This window comes from Monopterus albus, unplaced genomic scaffold (genome assembly GCF_001952655.1).
Source record: "Monopterus albus unplaced genomic scaffold, M_albus_1.0 scaffold28.1, whole genome shotgun sequence".
Taxonomy (NCBI): Eukaryota; Metazoa; Chordata; class Actinopteri; order Synbranchiformes; family Synbranchidae; genus Monopterus; species Monopterus albus.
Genome location: NW_018127908.1, coordinates 2,422,124 through 2,448,806, shown reverse-complemented (window position 1 = coordinate 2,448,806; position 26,683 = coordinate 2,422,124). Strand labels below are relative to the sequence as shown.

At 42.5% G+C, this 26,683-nt stretch overlaps 1 protein-coding gene across 5 annotated transcripts in view; it reads left to right on the top strand.

Moving 5' to 3' along the window:
- znf521 (zinc finger protein 521) overlaps positions 1–25,588 on the top strand; it is an 88,485-nt gene extending 62,897 nt beyond the window's left edge. For all 5 annotated transcript variants that reach the window (XM_020595712.1, XM_020595711.1, XM_020595709.1 and 2 more), the window contains 3 exons: positions 8,383–8,514; positions 14,229–14,344; positions 24,868–25,588. In XM_020595712.1, the coding sequence (XP_020451368.1) occupies positions 8,383–8,514; positions 14,229–14,344; positions 24,868–24,897 (278 nt within the window). In that variant the 3' untranslated portion in view covers positions 24,898–25,588. The remainder of the gene's footprint in view (positions 1–8,382; positions 8,515–14,228; positions 14,345–24,867) is intronic.
- Positions 25,589–26,683: the final 1,095 nt, after the last annotated feature.

Here is a 26,683-nt window from a genome sequence, read left to right as displayed (position 1 = left end):
CCTTCCAAAACCTGCATGTTGTGTAGGTTTTAGAAAAAGAAAAACAGTGTTTTTACTTTCATAGCAAATTATTTATATGTGTGTCTATTTTTCTGTTCTACCTGCTGTGACATGCGCAGTAAAGATTTGGGAACCATAAAACACAAGTGAATATTCATGGCATTGTAAAATAATCTTGAATAGTTACCTCAGACCTAGAGACCCAGCCCGCTGTCAACCATGCTCACTCAGACTGTGCTTGAGTGTCGGCCAAGTCAGCTATGACTGTTCCAGAGGCCCTGAAGCCTGTTGGGGAAACGAGACATTCCAAACAGTATAACTCATTCTTTACACCCTCTCCGCTGCCATTAGTTAATTATATGCAGGTGTTTTCCTTTCTCCAGTTTTTCCACTGTAGATCTAATGTAAATGTAACCATAAGTACATAAAGCCACATTGACAGAGAAAAGGAAGGGGAAACTGTGTGGAGGAAGTGGCTGAATGTGCTGGTGAAGCAAATTATTGCCCCCATGTAGATTCATCAGTTCTCCCTGCTGGATTAAGGAAGGGCCTTTCTAATGAAGTTCGCCCCGTCAAAATGAAGGGACTAATTCTGATTTAGCTGAGGTAATGAACTTCCCCTCTCCTAGTGAGAGCAGCACCATGGGGCGAGGAGAGAGGGGCGGTTGTGCAGGAGGGTGGGGGCAAAGGAGAGTGGCAGTGAGAGAGAGAGGAAGGGTGAAGACAAGACAGGAGAGAGACATTGAGCGAGGACATAGAGATAGTAGGGAGAGGAGAAGCTAGGTGGAGAATGAGGGAAAAAATTATGCAAAACGCCTGTCTCGTATTTGCTGAGATGTATTAAATTTCCAGTGCGGGTGCCTGTGTTATATAAAATTATGCTAATGTCTCGTGGCCCGCTGTGAATGGCGGCTTGCTGGTCCTGAGCATGCGTGGCTGGCCGCTACATGGAGCGCACTCAGTGGGACTCAGCTTTTCTATTAAGGAAAACCTCTAGACACCTGATGATGAATTCTCTCTCACCAAATGTTCCCCCTTTTTTGTGTCGAAAATATGAGCGCTTTTCTAAATGACTTTGGAGAGCCCGGTGTGGTGCTCGGCGGCCTGCGTCGAGCAGAGGGGAAAGAGGGTATGGGGGGGGTCCCTCTGCAGCAGGCTAAGGGAGTCAATTAAGGCAAGCACTGATAATTATAAGCCGGCAGAACGCAGGGGCTGGCTAATTGTACAGTGTTCCATGCCGTGAGCCCAGCCAAGGGGCCTCTCTGCAACGCTCTCTTTCACTGCTCATTTGTGTGGACGATGGAACCCAAAGGGCCACATACTTCAACCTGACAATGCCACAGTGAGGCTAGCAGGAAAAAAAAAAAATGTATGTGTCCATAATTAACTTTTTACATCCGGGGCACTCGCTCCTTTGTGACCTGAAAGAGATTCTGGTTAGATTCACACCTCATTTCATCTCTTCTCTTTGCTTGCAAGAAAGTTTTCCTTTGCTCATTTTACCAGTTCTTTGCTTGTTTGTCATTTTTTCTCAGCTTGCAAAGCATCTTTCATTGAGCACAAGAATCTTGGAAATTCAGGGTGTAGTCACTTGACCTTTATTTCCTTTTAACAAGAAAATGCCCAGCAGTTTAGAATAGGCATGTATAGAGTAAATTAGAATGTTTCAGTGCAGAATGGTGTTTGTGTGGCTGCAGGGGGTCCAGCGCTCCCATGCAATCCATCTCAGCAGCCTGCACTGTTTGTCCCCAATGGACCTCCATACCTGCCTGCAGCTGCAGCGCCTACACATCATTCGTTAACAAGTATTCAGCTCTTGCCTTTGTTGTTGTGGATTTCTCCTTTTTCTGTTTTTTTTCTCTACCTCTGTGACCTACACACTGTTCATTTGACCGGGTTTTAGCCATTGTGGATTTCAGCTGTAAGAATAGCAGGTAAAGTGGTCCGGGCAAAATACGAAATGGCAGACTATCCCTCAAAGCACACTGTAGCACCAAATCTTGCTGAAACACCAGCTTCATCTAATTTAACCAGCTAGTTTTCCTTTAGCAGGCTGCGGAGTGATACATTACACTCAGAGCAGTTTCTATTCCAAAAAAAAATATATGCACAAAATATGAAATAGGCAGTATTTTGGCCTCCAGAATTTCAGAAAGTCTTGCTATGTCTTGTTTACAGTAGGGCTAACTTATGTGTTATTTTTCGTACTCTTTTACTACAGGATTTGAGTCACGCTTTATAAAATTCAACTCAATTCAATCAAAAACCCAACAAATCCCCCTTGAGCAAGCACTTGGCAACAGTGGGGAGGAAAAACTCCCTTTAATGGAAGAAATGTCTGACAGACCCCAGATTCTTGGTGGGCGGCCTTCTGCCTCGACCGGTTGGGGTGAGTGGATAGAGGAGAGAAAAAAGAAAAGAAACAAGACACAACCGACACAACAACAAACAAACACTGGGCAGGTTGATGTGGCCGGTGACTGCTCATCAGAAATGTAGAGCTCCAGGGCCAGGGCGACCTGCAGAAAGGTACAGGGAGAGAGAGAGAGGACACACTACGGGAGAGAGGAGACACACAGTTAATGACATGTAATGATGGCATATAGATGCATGTAGGGAGAGGAGAGCAGAGGAGAGCAGAGGAGAAGAGAGACTTTCACCAGTGCCCTTTATGAATAACTCCTCTTGAGTTGATTCTTGATTTATATAATTTAGGTGGTTGGGGGGCAGACACAGTCTCTATGGGGTACTGGGAGTTTGGGGTGGGTAGCAGCTGCAAAGAGATTGCATAGAAGTGTGTAAGACTGCAACCCTGCGCCCTGGTCTCAACTCTGGGTTGTCACAATTTAGGTTGTCATTTATACAGCCATTCTCAGGTATTTTGGTATAAAATGGTTTAACATAATAATAATGCAGAGTAAAACTGTGCATTTTATTCTCTTATGCACTTAATATTAATGTTCCAGTAATGACTGCTGACTTGATTTCAGTATTTTCTTCTACACAATAAAAAAAATCACAGTATCACTAAACACATGCAGAGGAGCTCTTGGCAAATGACTCAACTGGAAATGTCTGCTCGGTGCATTTCTGTTAGGGAGAAGGAGAATTGTCCTGGTTTTTTGTCCCCCATGTTTTGTGAATTCCAAAAGGTGTTCTAGTTGGCTAAACCTTTTGTAACACCCATTCAAGCGTTACGCATGTTTATCTCAACACAAAACCCTGTCAGTTTGGTGTTTCTACCTCTGGCCCAGCAGCCAGGGGAGCTGTGAGATGGTTAATGTAGGCTCAGAGTGGCTGATCCTAGCAGGAGCCTAGCCCTGCTCTGATTAGTGCCTCCAACAAGCTGCCATGCATCAGAGCTGACATTCTCCCAGAGACATGTTGCCCCAGAATCCTTTGCTCTTGCTGTGCGAGGGCATCACCGTTACTGACATGTCACAGCCAACGGTATCACGCCTCTTTTTCCCTCTGGAGGTTGGAAAACAGTATCAGGCATGAATTGAATCTTGGGACCCTGATGAATGGGTATTATTTGGTACCATGCGTAGCTTTTCTTTTACTTTTCACTTTTCTCGTGCAGACACAGAATTACTTGCCCACTGTTGTAAAGCTTCCCCTCTCTTGCTGTCATACTTTTCCAATCTCTTTGATTTTATTAGCCAGCACTGGACCACTTTTCAATCATTGTCTGTGTAATACATTATCTCTTTGATATAATGGGGTGAATTTTCAAGGTGCCATGGTTAAATCTTGTACTTTAATTTTGATATGTTGCTCTTGAGTCCCTCTGTCCTTCTTGAACTCTGGAGGCAGGAAATAGATATCAGTAATGCTCCCCCCAGGCGACAGTTCTCCAATCAGCTTTGGTCCAGGGGGAGTCCATCCCTTTGCACCCCCACCTACTACCCTCCTACCCCCATCCCCCTGCATTCCCCAGTCCTTAATGGGCCTTGTAGTGCTTCTGGAATGAATTTGTTCCTTATGAGCAGTGCTTCTACCTCAAGAAAGCACACCACACAGAGGTGGAGTCAATTTGTATTCACCCATAATTCCCTGGGCCTTAATCACTCTGATTTTCCCCCCATTATCTGTTAATGGATAGTTCCCGCGGAGAGAAGAGGGAAGTAAACCCACCTACTGTTTACAGGCCTGAAGCTGTCTACTTTGCTACCATCCACAATCCCACGGTGGGTTGTATATACAGCAGTGAGTCTACTGAAACTCAAATCTTTTTGGTTTATTAACATACAACTCCTACATCAGGCTGAATAGTATGAGACATATGGTAGAATAAAAGGCAAACTCTTGCTAAAGGTGATATTCCTCATCAACAGGATCGCTTCAAACAGGCATTTGTGCTTTTATTGCAAGGCTTGGCAGTTAAGAAGCTCTGTATTGCATTGACCTAATAGCTTATGTAACTGGACCAGCTTTGATTACTACTGTTGTTCTGTCTCTAGCTTCTCCAAAACAAACCATTCCTGCCTACTAAATATTCTCGATTTGTTCTCCCACTTGTTTACTCATTACTTTCAGCAACAAAGTGCCTTGATTGATGTCCTTAATATCATTTGTTAGAGTGTGCTGCTTTGGTGACACAAGCAGCATTGGCCTCTCTAAGAGTGAGCTTCAGAGAACCATTCACTATGCCCCAGAGAGGAGTGTAAATCTAAGTATCAGATTTGTCTCTTTGAAAGCCAAATGCTAAAAGTGATCCTGAATTCCCCTCCAATTCAAACTGCTCCTCTGCAGAATTGTTTAAATAGAGTAAGGTGCAGTGGTGGAGGGTGGAATAAGCTGAGGGAGAGTTTTTAATTAAGCAATGCCCTGAGTTATATTTACACACTATTATCAGAAAGTTAGACTATCGTTAGTTACTGTATTTTAGTTTCAGCCTTTTAGTCACTGTCAGTTGATGGTTGTGCACTTACACTCTTATTATAACAAAACTCTATCAGGTCCACAGACACCTTAACCGCCACTTTACACTTACAGAATGCAATACGTTGTCACCATGTCACTGTTACATAGAGATTTTACTAAACTATGCAAGCCCAACCTGCAAGCCCCAGTGTCCCAAACAACCTTCAACAGCACATGAACTTCAGCCTCGATGAAAAAGTAAACAGCAGGGAGAAATAAAGACCGTTCTTTTTGAGACTAGTTTTTCCTCCCTTTCCTGTCCTCCACATGGGAGAGATATTAGGCGTTTGTGTTTTAAGGAGCTGTGAAATACATAAACCATGAGCCACAGGAACGCAAGGCCCTGTGGATATGCAGATGGGCTTACTTTGCTGGTGTCAGGGATGCTTAGAGGGAGCAGGCACAGGAGCAGTTCTCATCTAAAGGATTTGCTTAGGAGTGCAGAGGGACAGGGTGGTGGCAGCGGAGAACACTCCAGAGACTCAGAAAACAGGGAGTGGGAGGGGGGAGAGGGAGAGAGAGAGAGAGAGAGAGAGCTGACAGTCCCATGTGGCCCTGTAACTATATCCAGAGTCTGCTCAGTGCATAGAGAGGGGTGGGGGCTCACACACAGCCATGCTGATTGGGTAGCCCTGGAGAAGGACTGGGGGAGTGACAGGAAGTGACCTCAGCCCAATGAGGCAGATATAGGGGCGAGTGAGCTGACTTCCTCCCCTGGCTCTCACTAAGAAACCGGCTGTCAGCCTGATTCAACTCGTTACACTGCTGAATACAAACTCAGTCCTACACAAGATGCATTACAGGGGCTAACAGAGTACAGTTTAGACATGATGAATTTACAGTCAAATCTATGTATACTGGTCTGAATCTCTTTGCCCTGCCTATATTTATGGACTGTATATGTTACATAGAGCTGACTCAGTTTGGGGTTGTATATAAACAGCATATACACAGTACAGTATATACAGTCTTATGAAAAATAGATAGATGTTTTTTCATTACAGTAAGTGCACTGTAGTTTTGTGTTTTGAGCCTGATGTTTTAGGAAATTAGTGAATGACTTTTATATTTGAGACTTGTTGAAGCTTTTCATTTTCAGTAGAAGTGATTGGGGCTTAGGGCCCAAAAGCACGCTAGGACGTATTAAGAGACAGACTAACACATTGTTTCTTTTAGTCTGTCAATGGGATTTGATGGCAAGAAGAATATAAAATAACATAAACCCTTATCTTCAACTACTGTATTTATAGCTCCTTACCACTTTTCCTTAATGCACCTGCTCACAGATACAAATGCACACAAAGTCAGTCAGGCAGGTGCAGAGTTATCTGCATAATGAAACAGGCCAGGTCTCCAAAGGGACAGCGTGTTGCACTAGGGTCAAACGAGGGCTGTGCATATGGCAGAGGAACAGATATGTGAACCCTGCAGCAAGCTTGACCTCAGCGTACACCCTCACACAGACAAGCAAACTGTATTGTGATCAAAGACGGTAGTGATCCTCTTGCACGGCCACGTGGACGCACTCATGCCACCCTCCTCCCCCTCTTTTGCTGATGCCTGCTACTACACACAGCTGCACGTGCACTGTAGGCTACATATATTTCATCTAACAAATGTATGATTGCAGAACACACCACCACCCTTTTTTCCCTTTTAAACTATTGTGAGCTGCTTTGAATGGCCCCTACCAGACAGTTCAAGGAAGCACATCCTGTGAGCTTGTGCTGATGCACAACTTATGTTTTTTATGCTGTAGACACTACCTTATGTGATATATTATGCCATATGTTTATGTTATTGAGAAGAGCTTGTAAAAGGACATGTGGTATTATGTTGTAGTAAAAAGTTCAATATGCATCCCCCCCCCCACACACACACACACACACACACACACACACAATTTCTTTTGGCAATGCAGGAGATGTTTCCTTTCCTTTCTCTTCCTAGAATACCAGGGGTCACTGGGTTCTTGGTGTCGCTGTTACTCAGTGTCAATCCATAGGTGCAGAAAGAATTTTGTTTTTAAAAAGTCTTATAACCTAACAAGGTCCATCATACATAGTTTTTAAAAATTGATTTGAAATTATTGATATAATAATTTTTTGCATTCTTGATGAAGATTTTTATACAGTGATTTAAGTTTGTTAAAGTTAAGTTTCAGATCAGGTGAGCATTTTCAATTAATCCAAAATAGTACAAAATTAAAGCTGTTTGTGGGTCAGCAGAAAAAAATCACGAGCCATCTTGTCCATTGAAGGTTGCTGTCTTATTGTGTGGCATTGTTTTTCAGACTTGTTTTGCCAGATTTGCCTAAAGCACCTTCTTCGATTAACCCTCTACTTAGATCCTCCAGGACTTGAGCTGGGCACAGCTAGTTAGGTGGATTGTTTATTTGTGCTTTTGGTACCCAGGGCCTATGTGGTGGGCACTGGGCTGTAGAGACCTGGGGATAAGCTCTATCTCGAGTCCCTGGTGTATACACCCCCACTGCCTTGCAGTTGTTGGCTCAATGTCGGCTTCGGCAATAGTTTGATAGAGCACTAGTCCGGCCCCACGGTGTATAGGCCCTTTATTGACACACTGGAGATGGGCAGTTCTCTGGGAGCCTGAGTCAGCAGATCATTTTGCTGCAAATGGGTGTGATGATTCAGAGTGTGAACGGCATTTATTTAAGCTATCTCTGGTCATAGCTGAGGTAGTCTGATGTCAAGATAGGCATGTGGGGAATTCTAAAGTCAAGCAGATAAACTGGGAATCTATCCTGTGCTTGAAATAACTGTTGCATCACTATATTAAAAATGTTGACGTGTGGGCATGTTGTAAAGGAGAGCTGCTTTGGCAGCCTTGACAGTCGATGTACTGTATGTACACTGAAGAAGTGATGAGATGATCTGCTGACATAAAATGAAGGTTTTGGGAACTATTACATTTTTTTTTTTTTTTTGTCCTTGCAATAATAACTCTACACTGTTTGAAATGAGATTATTTGGTTATTCTTGATTTATTCATTGATTCATCTTCTGCAAAGCACAAATGAATTTACTTCATTTAAACTCGCTTCAAATCAGCATTCATTTTCAAATGCTAAAAATAAATGATTTTACATGGAAATTCATCAAAAAGATGATGCTCACCATGTTCAAAGTGCAAGGCTTTGTCTGAGTGATTACGACCCCGGCTGGTCATTTAATTTAGGCGTGATGGGAGCAGATCACATATTATAACATTTCCTGTCTCTGTCATGAAAATCACAGGCAGGAGTCTTTGCCACAAATTTGCTGAATTTAAATTTCATGTGAAAGAATAATCTAAATAAAACAATAGACTCTAAGTTATATATAATTTAAAAAAACAAGCAAAAATTAAAAGAGTGAGACCTCTGATGTTTGTGCTCTGCTTATTTTCCTTGTTATGATTTCTGTGTTTTTGTTGTTGTTGTTTTTTTGTTTGCAGAGGAAGGATTGAACCATGAATGCAAGCTCTGTAGTCAGTCATTTGACTCGCCAGCGAAGCTTCAATGCCACCTGATTGAGCACAGCTTTGAGGGCATGGGCGGAACCTTCAAGTGTCCGGTCTGCTTTACAGGTGTGTATTGTACGTGTGTGCATGAGAGTGTGTGTGTACGTGTGATGGGTTTGCAACTCAGTGAACTGACAGAAAGAGCAGAAAAGCATAGTTAGTTTTTGTGTGCATGCTAAAGTTTCAGAGACATTTACATTCTCAATATGCAAAGCTTTGCATTCCAAGTGTCTTTTTTTCAGTGTGAAAAGGAAAATGGGTTCTAAATGAGTGAGGAAAGGTCAAGCAAGCAGGTTGGCTAACGCTGAGAGCAGTTTGCTGCATGTGGCTTTTTATTTAGTCAAATTGTCTCCAAATCAAGGCCAAAGAAGTGTCATGAGGTGAGAGGGGGAGAAAGTGAGCAGGGGGGAGGCAGTGTGAGCTAAGGGGAGATGGGGGGATGGAAGAGTGGGGAAAGAAAAGGAGATGTGCTAATTGTGGATGGCAGTGGTGCTGATGGCTGTAATGATCTCATCTGTCTCTGTGCGTGGAGGTGGAAGGACCAGACTCCTCCTGAGAGGATAGCGCCCTCCTTCAGTGTCAACAGGGTTAACTATCTCTATAATGAAATCTGCAAAGTCGTTAACTTCAGCTCTTCACTCTTTCTCTCTTCTCATCTCTTTACTCTTGCTCACACTTTTTAGTTCCTAAGCTTATTTCCTTCTCTTGCACTTCCTGTAGCCCCTCCCATCCACCCATTGCCCATAAAAGCTAATTTGTTTCTCCTCCACTTGTTACATCAGTTAACAGCTTACATTTTGCATTTTGCTCAAAGATCTCATGTCACATTTTTACCTGTTTATCAAACACACTATTCAGCATCATATTCATTTTCCTGGTCCCTCTTTCACTTCCCTCCCCCCTGCTACTCCGCTCTACCTCGCTCATTGCTGTTTTTGGCCTTATCTCTCTTTTAGCAGTATCCTATTGATATATCCCCACCCCAAACCCCTGCTCTTCTCCTCGCAGGGATGTGGGCATTTAATATACAGAGCATGCCTCCTTCATCTGAGCCTTCATTTTCCACCGCCAGCTTTGACAGACAGGTCCCTGCTCTCCCTCTGCGTCCATATCGATCACGGCGCACGAGAGTGAGGGATGCTAGAAGGGAAAGGGGAGGAGGGAGAGACAGAGTACACCCTCAGGACAGTGGTCGCAGAGCAGACAGACAGATGGGAGAAGGCCTATGGTTGCGGGTAAGGCAGGATAGAATGGGCTGAAAGGCCTCCCTCTGTTGGGGATGCAAGGGACAGGCAAACTCAAGTCAGTGCACTCAGAGGAAAAGGAGGAATTGAGAGATTGCCTGCCAGCTGTCCTTGAATATATTTCTTCAAGTTGAGCCTGGTATAATGTAGTGAAAAGACACTGGTTTAACACCCTAGCATAAACTACTATAACTTAGAGTCTATTGTTTAATAAGCGTATCTACTGTCAGGTGGCTTATTTTGCATTATATTTTTAATTTCATACATAGGATTTTTATATAATGGTGGAAGAAGTATGCAGATTTATTACTTACCATAAGTAACGGGAAAGTTCAAATACAAGTCCTTTGTTTAAATTTTTATGTAATGGTATCTCCTAGAAACTATGTTAATATGCCACAATATTGATACGTCAAAGAAATGTTCACAGACAGAATTTAATTTGTCTTTCTACAATATCTGCAACAAAAGCATGATTAATTTTCTATGGTTATCTTTAGGCACCCATAGCACTTAACAAGTAGTTAAGTTTAGAGATAGATAATGGTGTCTGTTAAATATTGAAAAGGTTAACAGCGACTTAAAGCACAAGACAGGATGTGATTGTTTTATTAACACAATCAAAACCCCAATGATTTCTTATCGTTAACTTTATGGCTGCATGAGCCTAATTACACACAGCACCTAGGATACAAATCCATGATTTGTATAGCATTGCAACTAGCAGAAGAAATTAGTAGTAAATAAACATAATTTCTAGGAGACAGCAAGCAAGTATTGCTCCTCAGTGTGAACTACCCCTTGCCCCCATGACCTTAAACCTTTGGTGTCATTCTTTGACACGCCTGACTATCCTCAGTTCAAAACAGACTGAATGTACGAGGGAAAGTAAGTTGTAGATGGAAGATGAGTAGAGACGAAATAAAGGAGAAAAGGAGACAAAACTTGGAGGAAGCTGAGTAGGTTGCAACTGGCAAGTTTGGATGTGAGATGAAAGGAAGGGAAGAGGAGGAGGAAAAGTGAACTGTGGAAAGGAGGGAGGGTAAATGGAGAGAGGTCCATAAGCCCCTGGATGATGAGAGAGAGGCTGACTCTCCCAGGACAGATTTGACAGGTTTCAGAAGTGGGGGAGCCTGCAGCTAGAAGTGTCTGCCTGCACCCTTAGGAACCGTAGTGAGGGCTGGTGTGGAAATTGTGATTGGGAATATGTGTTTAAGACAAACAAAACAGAAGAAAGTGTGCCTGATGAAAGTCTTATGTGTGTGTATGTGTGTATACATCTCCTTTGGTTATGTCACAGCACAAACTTGATGCTGCTTTAAAATCTGCAAGAGTCTGACAAATACAGTAATTTAATTAGCTTTTTGTTTAGTTGCTGCCCACATTCTGCTGGTGTGTGATTTTAGAATTATGACATCCTGCATCCAAAAAACTGACACAGACTTAGATTTAACTCAGAATTCACAGTTATCCGCTTGTAGCTCCAAATCAACTTAGGACTTGTTTGTGTTGCCTCAGAACACTTGGATCAGCCTCTGCATTGTATACACAGAAACGAGTGTATGTAGGCTAGACGAATAAATAAATGAAAAGGAGAAAAGGGGAAAAAGGATCAACTTTTTTTTTCTTCGCTGCACAAACAGCTTAGTATTGGTGCAGTGCAGCCTGCAGAGAGCACCACCCTGCCAAAATAAAGATGAGCTGGGGCCCGTAGTAAAGGAGGCGTCTGCCATGGATGGCCCTTGAGATCTAATCAGAGGGCTTAATATCCCCCACAGCGAGGAGACCTTGGCCCCTCAGCCCCCTCAGCCCTGACACCCCAGACACCCAACCCGGCTCAGCACTCTGTTCATCTCCGCTCTGCTCTGGCTCCATGGCCAACAAACTCCATGTAGTTCTCCTGCTCTTTCTCTCTCTCTCGTTCTCTCTCATTCTCAGCAGGGAGAGTCACAATATCCAGCCACTGATCCTGTTTGGATGTGGTTTTAGATTATTTCCTCTCTGTTTCTCTTTGTCCTTATTTTAACTCTCTAGGAAGATGTGCTTGTGATCCTCCTCTAAATGGCTATAGCAGTAACTTTTTTTTTTTTTTTTTTTTTTTTTTTTTTTTTTTTTTTTTTTTTTTTTTTTTTTTTTTTTTTTTTTTTTTTTTTTTTTTTTTTTTTTTTTTTACATATTTCACTCATGCTGCCAAATACAAGTTCAAAGTTCCCTCACTGACCCTCTCAGCTTGTCCCTGTATTACATGTTGCAAGCTAATTAAAAGAATGATGATAAATGAAGATAATAATAATTATCTGAAGTCTGGAAGCAGGACCTTGCCCGAATTAATCTCTCCGCCCCTTCGTACCTCCGCTTTTCATTACCCAACCAAGTTTACCCTCCTTTATTCTTCTACTTTAGCACCTTTCTTTCTCTCTATTCCTGCTCCGGGTCTGCTAGTGCCCAAGAGCTGCACAGACCTCATAAGCCTTTCCAAAAACTGCAAAGTACATAAGCATACATTCCTCCATTCATCGCATCCATACTTAGTGAGTGCAAGTCCCTGATAGTGAAAGATTAAAAAAAAAAATTAATTGAAACTCTCATCACTAATTAATTAAACAACCCTAAAGATGTCAAAATTAAACTATACAAATTAAAAAAGGTTGTTTAGCTTCTATTTATATCTTTGCTTTAAAATGTCATAACTCTAGTCTGTATTTAATATGGTCTTACAATAGACTTGAAGGTGTCATTAGTACGTTTCAGGTTGTGGCACCACAAATCAGCTGCCTGTGTCCACTTACACACAAATGAATAAATGTAGAGCTATAAACTGATACATGTCTTTTACCGGAACTGGAACAGATACACGTGTAAGCAGCGAGCAACAGCTAACTTGACATCTTCTTGTGTTTAGCCGTACTGTATTTGAAGGCCCCCCCAAGTTTCAAATCCATTTTTATTTTTGCTGTATTGACTTTTTCCTCCTCTAGCCAAAGACATAATGAAGGCTTCCTGCAGCTGCTGTGACCTGCTTGTGTACAGTATATGCAGACAAAAGACAGCTGAAGTCAAAAGATATTGTTTATCAGCGCATTTCTTTTCTTTCAGCGCATGTACTCCCTACACAGAAAGTTGTCATCATTTTTGCAGCATAACAGAGACACAATTATACATGATGGGCAAGGCCTTAACCTTGAGCTGAAATGTTTTGTAACTGACTGTAAAACCGGTCGTCTATCTGCAATTATGTTTGTCTTCATATTGCTGTGGTCATTAGTTTCAGAAATGGACCATGGAGTTGTTGTTTGTTCATTAGAGGAGCTTTGTTCATTTCTGGTTAACATGCTGCAATGTACCAGAGACAGCTGTCACCCCAGCATTAACAGTCTGAAAGCATCACCACAGTGTGTCTGCTTTGGATCTAAACTTTTATTTCCCAGGTCAGGAGTTTGACATTCAGTGAAGCCGAGTGTGTCTCAAGTGTACACAGCTCAATAATTAATAACCGCTCTCCCAGGTGGGCTCAAATTGGGACCTGTTAATGTTGCAGAGCCTCGCCACTGGACGGCAGCAACCCAAAGCCATCTCCAACAGACACCTCACCTTTTGTGGCTGTGCCTTTTTCTTCTGTCTCCTTGTGGCCCCACAGTGCATGCATTAGAAGAAAAGTTATTTTGAGCTGTAAGAAATTCAAATGAAGTCCCCACATGCTAACTTTTCCAGAGCATCCAGACCTTTGAGACGAGACAACCATCCTTAAAGCACAAGGGTCTGGGATAACAAACGGCATGTTTGAAGTGCTCCTTGGAGAATGCAGACACACCCACACACTCAACGCACATAGGCACAAGATGCACACAACTGCATCCCCTTTGGCTTTCCAGCATGGACTATGGCTTAATTAAAGCATAAATGTATGGTATATGTTTTAAATGCCAGCCAGTTGTGTGCTTATATGATGGCGTGTGTAGTCTGAGACTGCATGAATAAGTAGCGCAACAGCATGAATATTTATATTGTCAATATAATTAGCAATGTAGACTAATGGAGGCCATGTTTTGCACTTGAAGCCATGCCAGTTTTTGTGGTTGTTTATTTTCTGGCTTGTTGTCCTCACAGTAGTGCTAAATAAAGAGCATCATTATTCCCAAAACATTATACATTTGCTACTGTAGCTCTAGTGCCATGGCCATCTAATTTCACTGTTAACACCTGATTTATTAACATATGTATATATATATATATATATATACATACAGACAGACAGACAGTTTTTTTCTGTTGTGGAGAATGCATTCATTTGTTTATCATTAAATAATTTTCCCTGACATTTGACAGTCATTTTTTATTCAGGCAGATCTTGCTGCTGTTTCCTTAATGCAATCTGCAAGATTCTACTGTAATGTAGTTCAGTAAGCAATAAGAAGTGCAGAGGCATCGTAGCATGACCTTTTTTTTTTTTTACAGCAGTTGGAAAGTTTCAATTTGCCACTAACATTTATGAATTTCTTCTCTGTCCCTGTGTCTCCATTCCCTGTATGTGAGCAGTGTTTGTCCAGGCTAATAAGCTCCAGCAGCACATCTTCTCTGCCCACGGCCAAGAGGATAAAATCTATGACTGCTCGCAGTGTCCACAGAAGTTCTTCTTCCAGACAGAGCTACAGGTGAGCCTTGAGCTGCTGTGCCAAAAAAAAAAAAAGGCTACCAGCAGAAATGTGGCAGCTAATCACACATGACAGCTTAACAAACACAAAACACCATTCACTGCACTTCTGCTATCCCCTCCATCCCGGCTGGGGTGAGAGACTCAGAAGGAATTATTTCAGTCCGTTTCCAAAACTCATTTGTGATGTACAGATATGATTTGATTTGCTTATTAGACCAGCAGAGCACTAAAATATCTGGAATTAGAGGATTAGTGGAATGTTCATTTTTGAAGAGGTAATTACATACGGTGCAGAGGCAAAAACACAGTTGAGTCAATATGCCTGCATCTCCCCTCCTAATCACAGAGGAGGCCTCATGGCTAAATATGAGCTTTGTCCTCTGGGAGACCATATCTGCCCTTCAACAAAGTTAGTAGTTGGACTTATGAACTCACAATGTTAGAGAGATAATCCATTTTCTAGCAATCTTTTTCTCTGGTCCTTGGAGAATCTGAAAAAATAAAACAGACCGTATTGTATTATTTCACTGTGGTGCTGTTTTAAAGCAGCCCTGTTTTGTTTGGGGGTTTCTCTACCATACACATAGCACTCTTCTCATATCCAGATCCTTTTCTATTAGCTTTTGAAACCAAGTCATTAAAATGTGAGTCATCTATAACCAACATATGCAATCCAATCACCACAATTATTTCTTCAGTTCTGTACCGGAAACAAATTCCTTGTGTGTAACGTACTTGGCCAATAAAGGTGATTATCCTTATCCTTCTAATTTGCCTTAAAGTGCAGAAACAAACCAGTAGCTCCGAACCACGTCCTCCAAGCGGACCTGTGTGAAACTTGGATTAGCAGCACTAAGTATTAGCAGGTAGCCAGAAGAAGAATCCAGGGCTCAGCTGCCCATTGATCGGCAATGATTTTCATATTGAGATTCAGGTTGTAAACACAGAGGTGTGTGTCTGCCGGTAGGAAGGTGAATTTGATCATTATCGGCTGGTCATTTGAGCAGCACAACCATGAATAAAACAAGTCCTGATCCACCAATATGCAACTCCACCACGGAGAGGGTTATTTAACAAGCCTCATGCTCCACCAAACTGCAGATGTGGAGTCTTTTCATTCATGCCAAGGCCTCCTGTTTATCACATTTTCATCCCACATCGGTACGAGTGTTCTCTATATAGCAAGAGTTGTTGCAGGTACCTGTAAACAATCTCAAATAACCTGGGGACGTTTTTCTACTTTTTTGTTTGACATATTTTGGAATGAAGTGATCTTCACCTCCCGGATGTGTTGTTTCATGCATGATTATATTGTATTACACTCTCTGTGAAGAGACAAAAGTTGAACATGAAAGACCTATGGCACTTTGGTGTGAAACAGGGGGTTATGAAAGGAGAACAGGAGTGAGCTCGGGGGATAAGATAATCATTATGCTCAAACCATGCTATGCTCTAAAGGCAATCTCATGTATAAGCATGTTCACACTCTCTCAAACACATATGTAGTACATATACACACAGGTATGTTTTTATCACATTCATATAGATAAATCTGCACTGCTTGAGTTTATTTTTAGTGTGACCACCTTTTTCTAAGCCTTGATTTTATTTAACAGCTCCGCCTTTATTGTTGAATGCAACTTCTGAACTCAGTAATATTAGATTTTCTTTTTTGCACCATCTATAGTTAAAGCCTTCAACAAGCGTTGCAGGTTGGAGTCTTGTTTTTAGCTGGTTTTTGTTTGCGGTTGCCATTTCCCATGCATCATACCTTGAGAAATGACTCACTGACATAGGGCAGTCGTTTGTCAGTCTGTCTGAAGTGGAGCTGTCTTCCAGCAGTGAGAGACGTGGAAGCTCTCGTTGCCAGGTCTTGAGTTTGGAGTTTCTCCCTATTTCTGCCTGACACTCTGGCCCACTCACCGGCTGCCTGGGCTCCTCATCTCTCACAGTAGTCGGAGGGGTCAAAGAGCCAGTGCAAGCTGGGAGAAGGCCCAGCAAGAGGGAGAGCTGCCACGGCAGGTAAAGGGAAGCAGGAACGATATTTTATTAATTTGCTGCTGAGATCCTGAAACAGACCAAAGGCTGTGACAGGTATCCAGTGCACCGCTCCACATCCTTCCCCACTGCCTCCCCCCATGAACTCTACCCTGCAAGGGGCTAGCCAATTTTCACCAGCCTGTCGAGATGGATGATGGGAGAGCATCCATCTAATCAGCCCTCCTAGGAGCCCCCGCCAAGCCGCCCCCCTCAGACTAGCCAGATTGACTGACTCCTGGGCCTGTGTGCCCCAGAATCCAGATTCCAAAGGAGAATAATCTCTCTTATTCTTCCCCTCTCTCTGTCCATTTCTCTTTTTCCTCCTTCTCTCAGAGAAAGAAGGGGAAAAAAGACACTGAGATGCATGGACCACCATTCTCTCAGAACTCTCCAGAGGACTTCTCTCTACCATCACACACATTCACACGGCCTCTCTCCTGCACATCCCTCTGCCTCACCCCATTAAAATATGGAGCAAAGTCTAGATATTTCATGAGCTGGCTGTGCAGCACTCTCTCTGACCCTCAACTAATGCCCACCCCTAGAGCAATTAGGAGGCATACAGTAGCTTCACTACGGTACACTCACCCAAATAAAATCCACTGTCCTCTCAAAAGTGTCCCTGGGTTCTTGCAAAGGCAACACTGTAACGTGAAACGTGATAATAAACTTCCTTTTCTCTCTGCGTTGGGTTCAGATACAGTAACGCTACAGAAGGAATGAAGCCACTGACAATGCTGCTAGGCTGGATTAATTAGCCAGATTCATTAACTGATGGATGAGCAGTATTAGCCACAGCTTAAAGCTGACATTTCTCTGAGTGCAGTTCATTTGTGACGAAACACACAAGTTCAGCTCCTCTAGCGACGTTGTGTACTAGATGGCTGCAGTTGGAGGTGGCTCTCCCAGTGATCGAAATTTCTCCAAAGACAAGACAATGAGATTGAGGTTGCACAACAGTGAAGATGACATTTTCTGCATGAGATTCCCTTGTTCCTTTTAAGCTGGAGTGTCTTTTATTCTCTCATCCTCCAATTTCATTATCATTCCTTGGAAGTGACACAAGATTGTAAGTCATGTGTTAAGTTGTGCCACGATTGATGGTGGTATAGGAGGGCTGGGTTGCTGTATGACTTCTCCCTCTCCTCAGACGCCCGCAGGACACATACCTTAATTGGAGTGTCTTCCTTCAAAGACAATCCAAAGCTCCCTGCCCTTAATGAGTGCTGAATGTGACAAGAGCAGATCTGCATCATGTTCTACTTCCCCACACAAATGAGATCCTCCTCTCCCCGTGTGATAGCCATTATTGCCAAGCTGTGACCAATTCCACTGTTTTAATTAAGCATATTTATTGGCTTCATAGTCACCAGGTCAGTGTAAACAGCTATGCATGTCATAACGTCAAAGACAGAAAACGGGGTGGGAGGGTATACTGTCGGAGCAGAAGAGGCAGATAGCACAAGAGGAAATAAAGCCTATGAAATGGGTTAAATGTAGAACATGTTAAATCAGTGTAATGTATTTTTATGATGTTATTATAATGCTTAGCATTACTAAAGTTCATTCTATGAACTTTACTGTTTTAAAAACAATATTTTATGCCTTTCCTTCCCCCCTTCTTTTTCATGAAATCTTCAGTAATAAAGCACGGAGACTTAATTCCCCAAAAGTCTCACTTTCTGTTATATTTTTATGAATTTTAAAATATGCCCCCAAAAAACACCCTAACTGCCCCGCGTCCCAAACATGTCGCACAAAAGCAAAGCTCTCAAACACCCCATTTTGTCTGAGTATCTTGATCTGCCAAGTGTGACAGCTCTTCATGTGTCTGAAAGTTGTATATATCTTTTTCTCCTTTTGTATGACAACTTGTTTTGTTCTTCATCACCCCAGGTGCTTAGAATCCTGTCATCATTCCAAAAAGTTGCACTACAAAATAAAAGAACAATGAGTTGGGGAAAAAAACAGAAACCAGCTGCTTGTGAGGGCCCATCGTTAATATTTAAGCGTATTTATAATTATGTACAACACTGTACACATACTGTTCTGCCCTGTAAATTGGGACATAAACACCCTGAGATGACTGGTGATGCATCACAATAGTGGCATTCTAGTTTTTTAGGTGTATCAGAATTAGACAGCATGACAGACCTAATGATCCTGAGAGGATATTCTCTTTCTGTGCATGCATGTGTATGTGTGTACATTTGTGTGTGTGTGCTGTACGTATTTGTCTTTGTCTCTGTCCCTCCTAGGGTCTGATACGTGGATGCAAACACATTGTCTGGAGGGAGACATGACAAAAACTCCCAGAAGCCTTTGAGCAGTTCTTTTTCTTTTTCCTCTGTTGCACCACTGGGGAAAGTTAAATCCAAACAAAGAGGAGACACTTGATGCACTGTGTTAGAATCCATCACCAGATCTCTCCCTCAAACATGTCTCTTTTACTTTTCTTAGCTGACTTTTTCAACAACTTTGATAAATGCCATTTTAAGTGCTTCTCAGGAAATTCACTACAGGTTTAATTTACTGTCTGTAGTGATTTGCTTTTCAAGTGTCTCTTATGCTGTTGATGTTTACAAAATGCAGCAGAGGACAAAGTAAACAGCATTAGAACAATTATTCCCACTTGAATTTTATATTCACACATTGCAAAACCAAAGTAATTTAACTCTTCAGTTTTGGAAAAGGATGTTGAATGACACCAATTGTCAGTCAATTAAAAACCAATTTTGTGATTTGTTCCTCCATATCGGTGGGAAAACATGAGAGTGCAGATCAGCCCTTGTCTCCTCATAGAAACGTGAAACACGGGAGAAAATTTAGTCCTCAAAATTCTCCACATTTCTGAAGTGGCATATCTAGCAGCTCAGGAGAGGGAGGAGGTGGGGGATGTTCTATCCCTAGTCAAAGTCTGTCCCTGACTGAAGTGGTTAAATGTGAGAGTAATTGTGTTTTGTTTCTGGGACTGACATGTGGAACCCCATGGACCCCATCTCCCTCCCAGTGACAGGCAGAGATCCTCCCCCCTCGCTCTGTCTAATTAGAGGATGTAGCCCAGGGCTCATGTCCCAGGAAGACCCATCCCCCTCCCAAGATGGCTCCCCTAAGAAACCCCTTAATTGGGTTCTTTAGTCATAGTCTTCATTTTGGTTGGAAAGGCATCTGTGTGTTGCTATCACCTCAGAATACAGTTTGTATCACTCTCTTGTGTTTTTTTTCCTTCCTCTCTTTTTTCTGCCTCTTGCTGGCCCTCTCTCTATTGCTTTCGTGCTCTCCCTCTCCCCATCTCCCACTCTCTTCTCACTTAATGAGGCCCCATAATAACACAGCAGTTGTGCAGTTGTTTTGCTACCTCAGTCAAACAGCGGGATCACCGCATAGTGTGTTTCTAGTACCATTCACTTGTCTACTTAGACAGGGTAATGAGTATCATTTGGAGCTACAAAGCACCAGCCCACAAAAAGGGTGGTCCGTCATCTCCAGTTACACCTCAGAAGTATTTGGTTGGAGTAGTTAGACATCTGATCAATGTATTTCAAGCATTATGGAGTTATATATTTTTAAACGTGTTCAGAGTGAGTACTGTAGCCTTGTGCTGTTACTGTATGGCCATGACTCTCTGGGCATTTCGCTTCAAGCAAGACAGTCTGTTACCAAGGAGACCGGGCCGGTTGTGGCACAACAGTGTTTGGGGTCAACCCTCCCTACGGCCTGATAAGTGATGACTGTGGAGAATGCCAACTGCTGTATTATTTATTTATTTGGCTGTGTTCTTCATTGGTTAAACTAGCCGGCAGTAAGCTTGGCCCGAGGTCAAAGAAGGGAAGGATTACTCCCTCAGTGGACTGGTCAACAGTAGGGAATGCACAAACAGAACACTGAGTCGATACTGGACCAAGTTCAACACACCATTAAAGATCAAGGCAGAATGCAACACTCTTGTCTTTTTTCACGGCACACAGTGGCAGAATTTCCACAAAACAACCCAAGACGCAGTGGGGTCATTCCTGATTGAAGTCTATTGTTCATCTTTCAATCATTACAACCATAAAAGAGCTTAAATATCCAAGCAGTTTGCTTGCTTAAAGTCACCCTGCAGTTAGGAGGCTCAGAGAAAGACCAAAGGTTCTTTGTTTTAGTATTATTTGGTGACGTCTCTCTCACGTTAATTAAATTCCTGAGTGATGATAATGGGTATGCGCAGGTCTCGGTGGTTTTGTGCACACTCCCCGTGCTCCAGATGCAGCTACGCAGACTATATGTCAGCCATGCAGGGTATAAGAGAGGAACGCGGCAAAAACTGATAAGACTTTTAATCAGAGCTCAGAGCAGGGAAGAGTTTACAGTTATGATTGTTCCGTCATATTTAGATTACAGATAAACTAAAGAAGACACTTTGGGTGCAGGGGTTAAAATGGATGCGCTTAACCTCTAATTAAATTTACTAACAATTTGCTAATTTATAAGATTGCATGATAATAGACATAACTGCATATAAATGATTTTCTGTTTTAATAATTATTGACTAATGCAAAATGTGCATTTTTCCCCATTTGTTATAAGTTTTCCTTTTGTCACAACTTTCTTTCTCAATACAGTACAATTACAGTAGTGACAAAAAATACCCCAAACATGTAAATGTTTAAAGTCACAAAGTGATCATAATACATTGTAGATAACTGTATAATGATCTTTTGTGTATTTGCAATTCTTCCAACTTTACTGGTGGCCTTTTAAACCACGTAACATATTAATTATAGTGCAAGGTGCAAGGTGCAATTTTATCATGTACTGTATAGGTTTATTATAATGAGCCGTAGTTAAGAAAGGTAATTTAAGACGATCAATTTTTGTTTCTTTACATTAGGTCTATATAAAGAAGTCACACATAAAAGGAACCTGTCATTAAAACAATTAATAACTACAGAGTTTTAACAGCTTTGTAAAAAATGATGCATTTATTTATGATTTTACTAAGTGTTACTTTCTGGACTAATAATACATTTTGGCAACATTTGTATGCAACATAAATATACAGTTATCAATAGACTGTTAGAATTTAAAGGTGCAGGACTTAGACCTTGAGGGCTACATAATGCAACAGATTCCAGTTGATTCACTGATTAGTACAGTTGTGTAAGGTGCACACTGCTTTGTTTGTTTGAGGAGCCATGAAAAAGCCGCGGCTTTAAAAGTCATTATTGCTCACTCAGTTCTCTACTACTCGGTAAAGCATGGGTTTAATGTTACATGCAGGATAACACTAGCAGACACAATGTACTTTACAGGTATTAACATCACACTAGTCAAACATTGTTAGAGTTGTGATTACGCTTTCTATCCTCTGTCTTTGATGTTGAACAATGTGGAGATTGTCTTTAATACAGCATGATCAGATGAAAGAGAGAATGTGTCTTCTAGTCCACTAGCCCTCCTCTGCAGCGCTGATGTAAGAGGTGCACCTCTGTTGCTACAGTGGAGAGCGGGTGCTATCGATGGAGACTAGAGCAATTGGGAACAACATAAAGAATGATTAGTTAATAAATCAACTCCCTACACTTTCCAGCTCTTCCTCAATTGCCCCCCCCCCCCCCCCCTCTTTTTTTTTTTTTCCCCCCCCCCCCCCCCCTTTTTTTTTATCACAGCCTCTCTCTCTCTCTCTCTGCAGTGGCATTAAATTCCTAAGACATGTTGCACCTGTTTGCATGGGTACACAAGACCCCTGCTGGGAGTACTCCCTCCTCTCCCACTATCCCTGAGGGTGCTGCAGTAGGGTGATGTAATCAGATGAAAGTGGTGGTTTAACTGTGGCACGGAGCCGATGAGAGAATAGAAGAGGAGGAAGAGGCTCGACTGAGCCACTGCAGCCAGTCTTCATAAGGGAGAAGCGGGTGCGCATTATTGATCAGAGCAAAATTTAATTTAGTGGAGAATTGACTGCTATGGTTTACCTGAACACTGCTGGTAACTCTGCCCTGCAGCAGGCCTGTGTGGCCAGCAGGTGGTTGAAAGGATCAAGGAGGAGATTAAGGGTTGCATAGAATTGAAGGAAATGGATGATAAGGGGAATGGCAGAGTTTCTGGGGGGAATAGGATGGCATTGAAGGAGGGAGTTAGGATGAGAGCTAAAAGGCTTAATGGAGGGCATCTAATCCTAAATTGCAGCAATTCTGGTTTGACACCATTAGTGACATCCTCCTACATGGGGCACTGGACATTTTGGGCATTTTCTTGTGTAAGGCGTGAATTGTGTGTTTCACATCTTATTTGACATTTGGGGTTGCGTAGTGTAGGTATTTAACTTACCCAGCACTGGTGCAGAGGTACTTGAAGAACTTGACAAGGATGAAGATTGGAAAATGAATCCCTCCCATCCCTCCACCCCCCTCTCCGCCTCCCACTCTCCGTACTCATACACAGAACAGTTTATAGCTACTCTGCAGAGTTCAGTATCCACAGAGATAAAGGTATCAGTTTCATTTTCTTTCAGCGTTTTTCCCCTACTTTTCCCTTTAGTCTGCATGGCTGCCACAGCCAGTGAAGTCGTTTAACACTGTCCTTGAGAAAGCCCTCAGTGAGAAAACTCCTGGCATGTTTAAGGAAAAGGTAGAATGCAGTGTGTGTCAGACAGAGCTGGGACATGCAGAAGGGGGAGCCATTCCCCAGAGGGGTTATTTTCCCCTCTAATAGCTGTTACGAGCCCTACATTATATCCAAGGAGTTACGTTCCTTTGGGGTCCACAGACACACACACACACACAAACACCTACAGTAGATGCACTGGCACACTCGCACAAAGGCATGCACACTCAGTTGAGCACAAATTTTCTGTCTCTGTTTCTCTCTCTTCTACATACACACAGACACACTCACGGGCACACAGAGACTCAGTCCTAGCCGCTTTGCTCTCCTCGTGTCAATATCCTGCCATTTGAAGTCACGTACTGCAGGGGCTTCTGGGAGTCGCAGAGGAGCCAGGCTGACGGGTAATGGGCCGCATTCATTAATAAGGTTGCTGTGCTCCTGTCCCCTCTCAGCAACACCAAGGATGTCTTCACCAAGGGGTAGGGGGTTGGTGGAGTGTGAGGAGGGGGGAGGAGGGGTGGTGTGGAGAGAGAGAGTGAGAGGGAGAAAGAGTATCCCATGGGGTGTCTCCTCCCAGACTCACTTAAAGAAGCTTATTTCAGCAAGAGAGGAGAGAGGGAAGCAGAGGCGCTGTCCGGGGCCACCTTTTTAAAAAAGGGAGAGCAGGGCCCAGGCGAGCCATGCTAACCCTTACAGGGGTCACACTCCTGCTCCCCGTCAAACAGCTTATTACCCCACCTGTCGGGAAGTAATCGCCCTAGCTGAAAGGAAAGCTGTCGAGGTGTTTAAATGCTTTATATGGAGGCAGCTGAAAGGGTAAAGAGGGGCGGAATGAATGTAATGGGGGGGGGCTAGTACTCGTCTCTGAGCACTACACAAGGGGACTCTGTACCAGCAGGACTGAAGGTGACTGCTTTGGTACCCCTTCTCACTGAGATTGCATTAATAATGTTTGATTGTCTGTTTCTCCTCATTATATTTTTAAACTAGCTAAGTAGTGACGATGCAAGTTCACATACTTATTCACTTAATTCTGTCCAGGACTAAATGTATGTGTGTGCTCAGGTGTGTATGTGTATGTGTATGTCCATGCATGCGCGCTGATGACTCTGTGACAGGTGTGTCTACTCCATGCCAGTTTAAAGAGTCCAAGGCCGTGTTTTAAACAGAGCGCAGCAAGTGGGGCATGTAGTTTGCATTAAAGGGATTAGCAGTCACTTCAAAAGATGACCTGGATTCAGCCCACCAGGGACACCAGTTACACACCCCCTGGTCCACACTCCCTTTAAAGAACCTGGCACAGCTGCCCCACTACAAGCACTCTCAACGGTCTGTGTGTGTGTCTGCATAAATTTAGGAGATATATGAAAATAAAATGATATTGTCAACTTATCTTGTCATAGTGAATTGGACACCATTACATATTTGCTGAAGTGTAGAGGATCAAATCAGCAGCAGCCTCACCTGTGCCTGAAGTATTTATCAACTTTTTTCTGCGCTGTACATTTGCAGCACATTCAATACAGGTAAGTATAAACAAGAATCCAGGGAAATATTCCAGGTGTGCCTGGATATGTTTGTATGGGTACACCCTCTGAGGAGGCAGGATTTATGAGGAATGGGTTTTAGTTAGTGATCTGTTAGTGATCTGGTGCTTTTTGTGTTATACCAGGACTTAACCATGCTTAATTCCAAAGTCAACTACTATTGATCCAAAGACAGGTTTGACTTCTTTGCAAAATGTCAAATGAGAGTTCTTGTCAATCACAACATTTAGAATAATTGTACAGTGAATTACTGGCCTTGTTTAATAAAATGCAAGAAAACTGAAAGATGTATGTGTTGGATGTGATCATAATGTTTCCCCTGTTTCATTTTGTGTCCTTGCAGAACCACACGTTGACTCAGCACAGCAGCTAACATGGCAAAGATCAGCGCCGTGGCCAAGAACAAGGATCATATGACGCAGAGAATAATGTCTGACCACCAATTACCATCAGTGCAGTTTCCCACTGACTGTCTTGCACTGAACTTTTGATTCAGATACACCACAAGGAACCATGCCACAAGAAAAAAAGAAAAGTAAAGCAAAGAACATAAAAGAAACAGGGGGAAAGACCATAAAAGAGCCCTCTATGTTCTTTACTGACCATTATTTCAAAAATAAAGAAAAAGCCAATGTGTTTGTACATAGAATTCTTCATGTGTTGCTTAACTACAGCTATATTGCAATCTTTTACAGTATTTGCCAATGTACAGTACAGTTAAAAATGTTTGTCCAAAAAAGAGAAGGGGGGGAAAAAAGATCAATGACACTGTCAATCACACTAGATGGGACTCAACCAGTTGTGTAAAGGAGAAACAGGGTGCCACTGAGAGTGTAGGAAGTTGTAGGGACTGGCAAGTGTTGTCAGGAGGACTCTTCGTCAGCGCCACTCTATGTCACTCTAACTCCTGACACAGTCAATCATTATAGGGTAGAAAAGCTTGATTCACCAGCATAGGCTGAGATCTTGTTTGTGTCTGTCGTAACATGGCTGCCAGAGGACCAGCTGAGAGTGCGACTGTAGTGCCTGCTCTGGAGTTCAGAGGTAAAAAAAAAAAAAAAAAACAGGAATGGATGCTGATATATGCAAACGCAGTGACACAGATTTGGAAGAGGCTAGTTCCTCTGGTTGGCTCGTGAACAGAGGCGTGAAGCTCCCATGTGGCTCTCAGAGCATGGGGAAATCTCCAGCCCACTGACTCAACCTGTACATTTCTGTTGTTAATGTTTACTGCTCATTGAAGCCTGGAGATTACTGGAATATTTTTTTTAATGTTATCTCTATGTATTTTTTTGCAATGGAGGTGTAAATCCACTTGGATTTGGGGTCATGAAAACTGAACTCAATTTCAGTCTGTCTCGGGGATAGACCGTAGTTACAAAACTCCATCCCTGGCTCTCCTGGAGAGTGCCCAACTACTCCTCTTGTTTCTTTGCAGTGTCCTGTTGCTCTCTGCTCAAGCTGGAAGCCACTGTGGAATCATACAAAACTTTAAACCATTCTGTCATGTAAATGTTTTGCATTCATTGAACCTGAGATGCACTTTTGTATGAAACTTTAATGTTTTGACATTTTGATTGAGAATTGTTCATACACCGTTTACAGGAAGTCACCATCTCCTGCAGCAAAAGGACAGTTATCTCTGATGTTATTAAAATGTATTGTACAAATAAAGAGTTCTGTATTTGGCAGACCTCATTTTTTTGTGTTGCACATGTGATGGAAATATTAAAAACTGTATGACAAAATGCTTCAGTGTCCCTTTATTATCTACCCAAAAGACTTGTGTGTATCCGTGGATAGAATTAACCCATCAGACAAGGCCTATGATAGCATAAACACAATCATCATCAAAAGCTTTCACTGCTGTTTTTCATTGTGTCAAATTGCATCCTATTTTTCCCCACTCCCTTGCGCCTCTTGCTAACGAACATATGAGCATCTTAAGGGAGGTCTGGGTTATTAATGACTCCATTACCCATCACCCTGTGCGGTCCCATACTACACACCCTTGTGCTGGGTCTATTTAGGGAGCCTCCAGCACTCCGGGGGACTGAGGGAAAGATTCTTCTGCCTTTGCCGAATGCGACAAAACCCGTGCGACAACATCTGTCTGTCTCAGCAAACGATTCATCAGTGGTGACACACAAGCAGCGTAA